Below are 12,020 nucleotides of genomic sequence, written 5' to 3'. Positions count from 1 at the left end.
GCTGACAGTGGACAGACCTGAGCTCCTGCAGGGACCGGCCACCAGCTGTCCCCACACTGCTGTGAGTGTTTTTTGGTGTGACAAAGGGGTGCAGCCCCGCAGCCTCACTCAACCCAGGGCCATAAATCATCAGGGAAGGAACTTGTGCTGCTACTCCAACCTGGGAAAAACCCTGGCCTTGGGCTCGGGCATCCTGCTAGGTGGTGATTCAAATCTTTCCCCACCTCACCCCCAGGTCCCCCCAAGCCACCGACGCTCCGCACTCACTTGTCTTTCCAGTGGTGGTGCCCGTAGTGGCCACAGATATCCTCAATCCCCGTCAGAAGGTGATCCAAGAACTAGAAGAGAAGGCCCAGGGCGTGGGCAGCCTGCAGGGCTGCTGCCTGCCTCTCCCCACCACCCTGACTCCCCCTACCCCAGGGGTGACGGCACTCAACAGGGGGTGAAATCGGGGCTGTGGGGCCAGGATGGGCCTCAGTAGGGTGGCACAGTCCCAAATGGCCTGGCTGCTGGAGGGGAGATCTGGGTTGGAGCAGGCACTGGGTGACACAGATGGGGGACAGCCCCTCACTCCATCCCCCCTTACCCTGGGCACCAATATAGGGGCAGCTCCCGCTCCATAAACCTAACGTGGTTACAGAGGTGGAGGTGGTGGAAGCAGAAGAAGAAGAGGGCTAAGGTGGTGGTGAGAGGCGTGTGGGAAGGCTGGGTGCAGTGCTTTACCTGCGTGTGGATCTCCTCGTTGATGGAGCGCTTCGTCTCCTGCTTCTTCTTCACAGCCAGCAGGTCTACCAAGGGCCGGATGGTCATGCCCTAGGGACCGGGGCAGGAAGAATCACAGAATCATCGAATATCCCCAGTTGGAAGGGACCCACAAGGGCCATCGAGCCCAACTCCTGGCTCTACACAGGTCTACCCGAAAATTCAGACCGTATGGCTGAGAGCACAGACCAAACACTTCTTGAACTCTGACAGACTTAGTGCCATGACCGTGTCCCTGGGGAGCCTGTTCCAGTGCGCGACAACCCTCAGTGAATAACCTCTTCCTGATGTCCAGCCTAAACATCCCCTGCCACAGCCTGACACCATTCCCTCGGGTCCTGTCACTGGTCACTAAACAGAACAGATCAGTGCCTGCCCCTCGTGAGGGAGCTGTAGGCCGCCATGAGGCCTCCCCTCAGCCTCCTCTTCTCCAGGCTGAACAGGCCCAGTGCCCTCAGCCGCTCCTCGTACATCTTCCCCCTCAGGCCCTTCACCATCTCTGTAACCCTTCCCTAGGGAGGTCAGGCCTCTCCCCACCACGGAGCTTAATGTGCCCTGCAGGAGCTGGCTGGGTTCAGCACGGTGTCACTTGTGAGCCTGACGAGCTTTGCAAAGCAACGAGAGGACAGTGGCAGAGGCTGTGGCCATGCTCCTTGGCTCTCCAGACACACAAAACGCTCGCTGCCCCTCCGTAACCGCAGCACGACTGCCTGCGAGCCACCAACCTGCACGAAGACCGTGAAGAAGATCACCGTGATGATGGCCGTGAGGAACATGTCCCTCATGTCGAAGTGCTCGTAGTCGAGGAGGTAGCAGAGGGAGAAGGCGATGGCTCCCCGCAGCCCCCCGTAGGCGATGATGAACTGGTCCTTCGGCGTCAGCTTCACAATTCGGAACTTGTTGATGAACCAGGTGAGGACCAGGACGCCTGGGGGAGCGGGGCAGGACCTCAGGTGAGCAGATGGTGAAGGACACCCCCAGTCCTGAAGAAGCCCCCCTCCCAGAGCCCAGCTTGCAGGCCAGAGCAGTGTCATACCCTCAGGGCCGCAGCTGCAGGCGGGTGCTCTCCTGCTCATCCCAACCCCATGTCTAGGGCAGTCTTGGCCTCACCCCATCTTCCTGCAAAGCCAACCACCAGCAAGGTCCAATGCCCACGGTGGAGCAGAGCTCCACCAGTCAACCCCAGTCTCCCCAGCAAGGCACACCAGGACCTCATAGCCCTGGAGCGGCCCCAAGGACCTCGTCCTCACAGCGGGACCTCACCTAAAACCCTCGCGATGAGGCAGAAGAGCAGCGTGCTGATGACAAAGGTCCAGTTCCAGTAGTGCTGGCCGGCCACGGTGGAGACACCCAGGAAGATGAAGATGAGGGTCTCGCTCACGCTGCTCCACATCTTGAGGAAATACTTGATGGTGGTGTGGGACTTGTGGGAGATGTTGGCTTCCACGTAGGGCCGCATGACCACGCCGGAGGCGATGAGCCTAGGGGCAAGGTCGGGGCACTCAGCAGCCATGGGGACAGTCCCAAGCCCTGGCCCTGCAGGACAGGGCTTGTGAGACACCAGCAATTATCCAAGGCCTCCAGGGAAGACAACACAAGGCTTCTCCTTCCCCCTAGTAGGGCAGGAATGAGAATTGGAGCCAGGAAGCACAAAACCATGGCATTTTGAGCGCTCAGCAGGCCCTGCCCGCTGCCACGTGCCTAGAAGAATGGGAAATGGGCTGCCAGTGCTTTGGGATCCGTGGGACAGCTCAGGACAGTCTCTTCCCTCATCTGCCTTCATGCATATCCTGGCTCAAACACACCTCTGGCCCTCATCGGGCACGCACTGGGGTGTGCTGGGACCGCCACAGAGAAAATGTGGTTACACCAGAGAAAATCCTCCGAAAACGGGGTCCTGCCCTGGGGACAGGAGGGCATCTCATCCCACCCGTGCCCAACTCACGCCATGATGCCAGAGAGGTGGAAGAGCTCAGCAGAGAGATAGGCCATGTAGCTGTAGAGGAAGACGAAGAGGGGCTCGATGACTCGGATGTGGGAGGTGAAGCGGGAGGTGAAGGCAGCGACCAGCCCGTAAATGACGCCCACAAAAACGCCGCCCAGCGACACCACGAAGAAGCTGAGGAAGCCGAGGATGATGTCGATAATGGTCACCTGCTCAAAGTTGGCAAACTCCTCGAAAAGGTGGTAGAGGACCTGGGGATGAGAAGGGAGAGGGGGTTTCAGGCTGCCCTGCTGCCAACAGACACCCTCACCTCGGGGGAGAGCTGCTCAGGGACAGCATTGACACGGACGCAGCCCCATGGGGGGCAGCTCCCCATTACTTGAGAGATTTTAAAGCAGAAGCCAAGGTGTCAGGAGGGGGACGCTGGTTTCTGAGCATCCCACACGGATACTTGAAGCGGTGAGAGGGCAAGGTGCCAGCTCCAGCCTGCCGGAGCCGATTCCTCGGGCACGGGCAGGGACAGATGTGACAGAAGAAGGCAGAAGCATTCCCCAGGGATGGGGAGCGAGGACACAGACCCTGCAGGGAGCCCCCCGGCCAAAAGGGGAGAGCAACGCCTGGGAAAAGCCCCGTGCTGGGACAGCGCGTTCCTCCTCACCCCGTGCAGCACGCCGAGCAGCCAGCCCTGAAGCAGACAGATGGGATGTGGGAGAAGAGCCAGGAAAAAGCAGTGGGCTAGGCGTAAATTTAGAGGTCAGCACTGCAGAGAGGAGGACGCCAGGCTGACAGGCACACCAGCAACTGGACACAAGGCGTCCTTTGGAACCAGCACAGCTCCTCCGTGCTCCTGCTCGCCTCCGCTGGGCGGCCAGGCAGGGTCCCTGCACAAGGGGCCCAGGAAAGCAGCGTCCCTTGGTCCCCTCCCTGCATGTCCCCTCGCCCCGCAGCTGGGAGCAGAGCAAGCAGAGGGGCTCCGGGCTCATCACCGAGACGCAGTAGCCGGCTGGGCACGTGCTCTCGGCTCCCCCAGTCTGCCAAGCACAAAGTTTCACCTTAAACCACCTCTGCGGTGTTTTAGGCTGCTATCTTTAGCTCTGCACCTGCAAAAGGTTAGAAGCGAGCAGAGAGCTACGCAGCCCAGATGGCAGGAGGCACCTCGGAGCTCACCGGTGCCAATCCCGGTGTCACACCAAAGCAAAACCCCGTCCCCTCGTCCAGCCCCCGGGCTCCACTTACGACGGTGACGGCGTCGTTCAGCAAGGACTCCCCGAAAACCAGGATGTGCAGCAGCTCGTTGATGTGGATCTCCTCAAAGACAGCCAGCACGGCCACCGGGTCCACGGCCGAGATGATGCTGCCGAAGAGGAGGTTGGCCAGGAGGCCGATGTGGTTGAGGCCGCTGCCGCCGATCTGGCACACGGCGTACATCAGCCCCCCCAGGAAAAAAGCGTTCCAGAGCGTCCCCACCACGGCGAAGATGAGGATGGTGCCCAGGTTCTCGGTGAACTGGCGCAGGGGGAGGAAATAGCCGGCGTCCAGGATGATGGGCGGGAGGAGGAAGAGGAAGAAGATCTCGGACCTGAGGATGGGGGGCTTCTCGCCCACCCCTTTGATGAGCCCGCCGACCAGGAGCCCCACCACGATGAGCAGGCAGCTCTCGGGAACGATGTTGGACACCGAGGGGATGACATGGAAACCTGGAGGGAAGGACAGAGCAAGGCACATGTTGGGGACAGGAACGGAGGGAGGGCACCCCTGTGGGAGCGAGGGGCCGGTTGCGTGCCTCAGTTTCCCCTTCTAACCCCCTTTTTCCCCATGCTCCCAAGCTGTAAAGCAGAAACTGCAGCTCCACCAGGCTCACACACCCCGGACATTGCTTTTTCACAGCCCAGAACCCAGCAGAGCCCCAGCCCAACACCTGGTGGCTGCTGCCTGGGGTCTCTGGGGCCCCCCAGAGCCCCTGCGCCAGCTGCCTGCGGCACAGGCGGTTCTCACACAAGCTGTCGCTGGCCCCAGCTCTTCCCGTCAGAGTTACTAATCCCGAGCACACGTAGGCACTGGCATTTCTCTCCCGTCAGACGGCAGGCTGCCCACACGGATGCCGTTACAGGCTCTGGCAGGAGGCGGCAGCGCCGTCCCCGGCCCCTGGTGCCCGGCTCCTACCCGAGGCGCTCCGTGCCCTGCCCTGAGCACGTGGCAGGATTGGAGCAGCACTGGGGGGGGTTTGGGGACAGCAATTTGAGCAGCAACTTGTTCCTCCTCCTGGCAGCTTCGGGAGCAAGCAGGGAAGTTTTATGTGGCACGTTGCAGTGATGCCTGTTGTCCCCGCAGACACTGGCACAGAGGCAGGTGGGACATATCTCTGGGGAGCAGAGCTATTCCTTGGGGTGCAAGGTAAGGCAGAGCTCTTTATTCCCTTTTGAACCAAAGCCTGACCCCAGATGCAGGTCTCTGAGCCAGCCACGACCCACGGGCACGCCACGCAGCCACCAAAAATCCTGCAGCAATGTGGGCACCCGACACGGCAGGCAGCGCAACGCCGGGCACAGCAGCGCTTCCTCCGCTGCACTGATACCCACAGAAGGATTTGGGAGCAGAGGTTTTCCTGGACACCCTCCCAGGATTTATAATTATTATTTTGAAGCGAGGCACATTTGTTCCCTGGCAGGGGAATCGGTTTAAAATAAGGAACCCTGACTTGGCATCCCTGATGTTCCTCAGTTCCTTCCGGCCGTGCGGCTGTGCCATCTGCACATCGTTTCACAGCAGATAAAAAAAAAATAATAAAAAATAACAATAAAAACCTCCCTCCTGAGGCAGGCACCTCGCCACCACCAGCACATCACTGACCTGGAGCCACTCGGCTGGCAGCGAGCCCTCACCTTCCCCGAGCCCGCAGGACAACGGCTGCGCCCCGGTGCCGGCTCATCCGTCCTCCACCAGTAGGGACGGCGCCGCGCAAATAGGGCCGGGGAGGGAAAAGCTTCCCCCGTGCCTCCCCGAAGGCCCTGCAGTGAGTCAGCTCCGAGGACAGGAGCAAACCTCCAATTCCTGTCCAGTTGCTAGCCCGGCACCGCAGAGGATGGAGGGTTCATGACACCCGGAGCCCCCACAATGGCCTCGGCACAGCGCCGGCGGCTCGGGAAGGTCTTGGGTTTTGTGGCGAGGGGCAAGGAGCCCGGTTTCTCTCTCTGTTTTGTGACAGCAGAACCATATGGGCAGGAGGACTGCGGTCCCTGCACCACCACGGAGCTCAACCCGCTCTCAGCAAAGCCCCCTGGGGATGGGGGGAGCGGGGCAGTCGTGGCCCCCCTCGAATCCCTTCCAGGAGGGGCTGCTGCAGCCCTGGGGAGGTTTGGGCACGAGGGGACGTGCCCGAGCTTCCTCCAAACGCTCTGCCAGTGTCTGGCCATCCGCACTCAGGGATTCCCGGACTGGGTGCAGTTCCTGATTTACCCCCATGGGATTTTAATTCGGTCCCCAGCCCCCCCTGGAGCCCACACAAGCTCTGAGCACCCCAAAGCTCAAAGCTGAGGGGCCCCGCGGTGCTGGGCGGTCGCACACAAGGGGGGCAGCCGTGGCCCAAGCCAGAGCGGAGGTGATAATCCCTTTTCCTAGCACAGCTCGTTGGAAACAAGCAGCTCTTCTAGCACACTGGGCAATCGCATGTCTCAGCATATGCCATCCCTGGCCGGAATAAAGTTTAAAGCTACACAAGCAGCGAGAAGCCTGCAGGAAATTGGCTTTCGCTTGCTGGGTACGCTCAATCATGAATAAAACACAAACACTGACAATTAAGCATCTCTCACTTCTTCCCCACAGGCCCCAGGATCCCATTAAACTGGAACATTCGCGTGCTGATGTGAATTCAATGTTTTAGAGCCTTTTTGTAGGCCCCTAAAAATACATTCACATGGGCTGCATGTTAATTATGCCTCTGATTTCACTGAATCTCAGCCATTTTCGCTCCCCACTTTCCCCGCTGAGTATTTTTAGAGCGCTTGAAAGCTCCTCGGCACCAATCTGTTGCTGGGATCCTGCAGGGATGCTGCTCCCGGTGCCAGGCTGGCACCCCGTGTCGGGGACAGGGACATTTGTGGGGAAAAATGCAGCTGAGCTCTGGCTGCGAGGGACCCAGGTGAGGTGGGGGAAGCGGCCAGAGCCCAGCTCTGCCTCTGCATTTCTCTCCTGGAACAAAAGGGGGGCTGCAGCAGGATGCTGCACGTGGCCGGGACACATCCAGGGAAAAGGGAAGATGATTGAGCCTTATGGAAACCTCCTGCTCCTGCTCCCAGCTGCCAGAGTTTTGGTAAAGGGTTATTTGCCAAGGCTGAGCCGTGCCGGGTACCTGCTGCCACCCTCCTCTCCCCCTTCCCTCGCTACCTGGCACAAACACGGCTCTGCACAAACCGGGACTCATTTGCTGCAGCTCCCCTCTGTGCGTGCTGCAAACCCCTCCTCTGCCTCCAGTGCAAACCCAGCAGGAGCTGAGAAGCAGGGCAGGCACAGCAACACCTGCAGCACTCATTTTTTTTTTTTTTTTTTTCCCTGTTTTAAGCACCAACTGCTTTTTGCCGCAGCAAAAGGGCAGGAGGCTGCATCCGTGCGGGGTCCCAGTGGGAACCCCAGCGGGGAGGGCGCTGCCTCACGCTGCTGGCACACGAGGAGCTGCCCTAAAGAGCGAGGGGCACGGATGGAGAGGCTGCTTGGACACCAGGTGTATGCAGCACCCATCACACCGCTGCCAGGACACCCTGAGCCACCAAATCCTGCAGGAGCAGAGGGGACGAGGCAGCCCGGTCTCCGACAGATGGATGGAGAAGCACCTCTGGGTTTCTGCAAGCCCCATCAGCAGGGAACTCCTTCTGGACCCCTTTTCCCCCCCTGCCCTAATGGTGACCCCCAGCACAGAGCGTGCGCAGCCACTCGTGATTCCTGCCTTGGAAAACAAACCCCACAGAGGCGGTTCCTCCGCTATCAAAGAACATCACAACTATTAAAAGCAAGAACAGTTGAGTAAACACCAACCTCGACGGCCTAGGCAAACACGGAAAGGGAAATCTGCAAGTTAATGGCTTCTGTTCCAAGGGTTCCTTGTCCACATCACGCATCCTGCTCCTACCCTGCCTGGCGTGGGACTGCCCAGCCCCTGCCCTACAAGGCAAACACGGGGACTCTGCGAGCTCTTGGCTGGGTCAGAAACCAGCTGTGGGACTGGTTTCCCAGCCTCACCATTAGCAAAGGTCGAGGAAGGACATTTGGAAATCACAGAACTTTGTAAAAGAGATTAGCCAAGGGCTGCTCCGCGCCCCAGCAGGCACAAGGCTCCCATCTTGGCTGCTCCATGTGCTACGGGGGGGCCCAGGCTGCTTTCCCCAAGGACCTCGATGCTGACGGATGCAGCACCACGTAAATATTTACTCCCAACCCAACAGCCTGGGAGAGACTCCAACCTACATGCGTTTTTTTTTTTCCTCCCTTCCTTCGCCGTAACTGGGTTGCAGCGGCGCTGTCGGCTGGGCGGGTGCCGTGCCTGGCATTATATAAGCCCTGTCCCACTGCGTCTGCTCCTTCCCTGCCTAACGACTCGAAACCTGCCACATCTGATCTGCCCCCACCTCCTGCCCAAACCCCAGCCCGAAGGGACACGGAGGGAGAGGTGCTGGGAAGCAGCCCAGAGGCAGCAGCCGCCGAGCGCAGCTCTCCGAGCGACCCAGACCCCACACGAGCGTTTGCCATTCTGGCACCGCAGCTCCAAGAGGCGATCTGAGTGCCCCGAGCTGCTCACAGCCCTTTGGAAATCTTCTCTCCAGGCCAAAAGTGGCCAATTTGCTGCTCTCCAAGCGCAGCCCACTTGAGAGCCGCCCCGGGAGCTGGCAACCCGCTGTGAAAGGGGGCCCAGCAGCACCTCCCGGCGCTCAGCCCAGCCTCACCCCACAGCAGAAAGCCCCCAGGACCATGGGCACGGTGTGCCCATGGGGTCACCTGCCCGCCAGCAATTCCCCCATCCCACCCACCCCATGCTGTCCCCTCTTGCCATGCTGCAGTACAGCTCCGTGTGGCACGGGATCCAAGGTCGGGCTTAGTCACGGCTCTGGCAGCGCTCCCCTGCTTTAAGGACCTTTCCCAAAGCAGTGCAGAAGGAATGTTTTAATAGTGTTTTAATCAAATCCTTTAAAAGAATGCTGATGGAGAAAGAAAGGAGAAGCCTTTATGCACTTATGCCCTATGCCACGAGCTCCCGCCCCGGGGACATGGCTGGAGTCTGAGCCACAAAACTCCCCGGCCCCTAAAAATTTGCTGATGGTCAGGAGCCAGAAATAAAAACCACCAGGCTCCGTTTTCACGCTCTTTGCCAGGACCCGAGGCACCGGGGGCTGGCAGGACTCAAAAGGCGAGCCCACCCCTCAGCTCGCCCAGTGCTAAGCCCAGTTTTCCACCACTGGTCCCAGCACGACCTCAGGCCATGTCCCAGTGCCCGGTGATGCCCGCAGGGTACAGGGACACTGCGTGCCCGCCCTGGGGACCAGCGTTATCAGGTCCCAACAGTTCCCAGAGCTGCCACACGCTCACATCCACGATCCCAGAGCTGGATTGCTGCAGGGCATTGCATCCCAACCTGCATCCCAACCCTGGAGGGCAAAATTCACCCCGTGCACAGCCCTCCTCTGCACCGGGAGCGCCGGCAGCCAGGAGGGGAGGCAGCGCCCGGCGTTGGCACGCTCACAGTTCGATGTCACGCTCCTGCGGCTGCACCCCCGGCTTCCCGAGTGCCCACGCAGCGAGATTTATGGCAGAGCCACGCTGCTTCCAGGAGGATGTCTGCGAGCTGAGAGGAGGCACGAGAAACGAGGCCAGTTACAAAAACACCCCCCTTCCCAGGGCTTCAGGAGTCTACAGGAGCTGCTGCAGGGTTTGGCAAGCGTGTGGAAGCCCCTGGGGAGAACCCACAGGGTTACCAGGCGGGGATTACACGGCCCTTCCACCCCCTGGGAGATTTGTGCCGAGAGGAAGGAGGTGAGCACGGGGTTAGGCTGGACGAGGAGCTCCCAGAGGTGTACCATGGCCATGCCACCGCGCTCGCTGCAGCCCCGGGGACCCCACGGTGGGAGTGGTGGCATCGTGGCTGGGGCAGGGATGTGCTGGAAAAGCCCAGGGAGAAGGCACCAAGCCGGGAAGGAGGCAGCGAGGGGGGGCAGGCATGCTCAGCAGGGCTGCCCTTCTGAAGGACACTGCAGAGAGCACCGGCTGAAGGAGGCACACGTGGCTCAGCAGCGCCAGGGCCCCTCCAAAAGCCACTTTAACCCTTCTGGGCAGCAGGCTGGCTGCAGCCAGGTGGATCCTGCTCCATCAGCAAAGCCACCAGCCGGCGGTGACAGACGCAGGGAGGTGCTGGCTCCTTCCCTCGTGACACAGGAACCGCGGAGAGCCCCGACATACGGATGCTTTCCTGGGTAAGCCCCAGATGAAGGCACCCGTGTGTCACCAGCCACAGGGGCTGGGCACTTACAAAGCCATTTCCCAGCCCACCGAGGCACTGCCAGGGCTGGAGGGATGGAGCCGGGCGGTGCCTGCACAGGGAAGCCAGGGACAGGACCGGGACCTCGGAGCCAAGCGGTGTCCAGGGGATTTCTCACAATCCCCCCTCCAGCAAACCCAACCCCTCGCAGAGCAGAGCTGCACCTCGGATCACAAAATCGGGTGCTGCAGTGGGGAAGGCTTTCCGACTCTGCATTTTGGGGTGGCAAAGGGTTGAGGATGCGTGAGCAAGCCGCAGGCAGGGCTAAAGCCCTGCGTGAATGAAGGAACAGAGCCCTGCTGCCAGCTCTCCTGCCATGCTGCTGTCTCGTTAGCTCCTGCCTTACCCACCAACTGTTTCCCACAGCAGCTCTCTCGTGCTGCTGAGGCCCCACGTTCCCTCCCTCTCCACGGGTCCCCCCTGCCCCATGGGGCCATCACGGCACCGGGATGCTGTCCCGGGGGACGTCTGCCCCGTGGCACGGGGCTGGCAGGGGACAAGGAGCTGGTCCCTGCGCTCTGCCAGCCCTTCCCTTGGTGCGTGGGAGCTTTTAGGGCATTCACAGCCTGTGGTTGTAGAAACAGCCGTGATTCCAGCTCTCTGGTGTTCCTCCTCGCCGTCCTGCCCGCTGGGGCTGCGAGGAGAGGGCTCCCCACGGTGTCCCCATGGCGCAGCAGCGCAGCTCCCAGGGGCCTCGCTGTTGGCATCCCCTCTGCTCTCAGCTCCCAGCTGCAACCCATCAAGACCGAATTTTGCAATCCATCCCCAAGGGAAATAACCCATCCTGTGCTCCCAGACCCTGACCGTGGCTCCAAAAAAGGAGCCAGACTCCTCTCTCCGCTGCGCAGCGGCGAAGCACCCGGCCATGCGCCGCCACTGCCGTTGTCCAAAGCTCAGCCAGGCTTTGCTGATTGCTCCTGGCCTGCAGCACGGCCTCCTCCCGGGACGTCTCGTGGCTGCTCTACGTGCGTCTGGCCTCCGTCTGCCTCGTAAAACGGAGAGGATCCAGCGAGCAGCCTGCGCACACGGAGCAGGGAGCAGGGCACGGAGGGAGGAGACGGAGCCGCGCGCACCCGGCCCCGCCGCCGCTAGCAGACGGAGCGGGGAAGTCTCCAGGGAAGGGGATGAAAATTGAACTCGCTGCGAAGGAATTAAAGAGCTGGTGATTTACGCCTAAAAATAGAGCAGAGCCACAGCTCCTGTCACCCTGCAAGGGGAAGTGGGAAAAGCACGGCACTTAAATTGGGAGGCTCAGGTGGTGAGGCTGGAGCCTGGGAGCCACGATGTGGCTCCCAGGCTCCAGCCTCACCACCTGAGCCTCCAACCCTCCGGGGCACCAAATGGGCTCGCTCGGGGACTGCCCAGCCCGGGCAGCTCGGTGGGGCTGGTCACAAGCCCTGCTCTGCTCCACCACGGAGCAGGCAGCATTTTCGTGCAAGTCCAGGTCTCCTGAGGACACTTCTGCAGCTCCGGCGGGCTGCCGGCAACGATCTGTGTTGGCTGGGGGAGACCTTTTAGAAAAGCATCCCATGGCCTCGATGCACAGAATGGAAATCTTTTGATCTTCCCCTCCGAAATGCCATTTTCTGCTCGGGAGTTGACGTTTTACCTCTATTCTTTAAGGTACAGGTACATAAAAAGCTCGCAAGCAGAACGATTTGCTCCAGATCAAACAAAACGTTCTGTGCAACCCTCATTATTTTCCTGTGGCTAATTAGGAGGAAAAGCCAAGAAATGGGAACTTAATTAATTTAGACTGCTTCTTGTGACTCACTGAGTTAATGCAGATCCCGC

General features: G+C 60.3%; 1 protein-coding gene across 1 annotated transcript in view; it reads right to left on the bottom strand.

Annotated features, from left to right (window-relative positions):
- Positions 1–12,020, bottom strand: part of SLC9A1 (solute carrier family 9 member A1) — a 29,118-nt gene that overhangs the window by 4,206 nt on the left and 12,892 nt on the right. Inside the window, exons 2-7 of the mRNA XM_068657918.1 lie at positions 3,944–4,404; positions 2,708–2,958; positions 2,026–2,243; positions 1,488–1,690; positions 724–813; positions 268–338 (exon numbers count right to left, since the gene is read on the bottom strand). Of these exons, the coding sequence (XP_068514019.1) occupies positions 268–338; positions 724–813; positions 1,488–1,690; positions 2,026–2,243; positions 2,708–2,958; positions 3,944–4,404 (1,294 nt within the window). The remainder of the gene's footprint in view (positions 1–267; positions 339–723; positions 814–1,487; positions 1,691–2,025; positions 2,244–2,707; positions 2,959–3,943; positions 4,405–12,020) is intronic.

The sequence above is a fragment of the Anas acuta genome, chromosome 21 (genome assembly GCF_963932015.1).
Source record: "Anas acuta chromosome 21, bAnaAcu1.1, whole genome shotgun sequence".
NCBI lineage: Eukaryota > Metazoa > Chordata > Aves > Anseriformes > Anatidae > Anas > Anas acuta.
The sequence above is the reverse complement of the archived record's forward strand: the minus strand, read 5'-3'. Positions and strand labels throughout refer to the sequence as shown.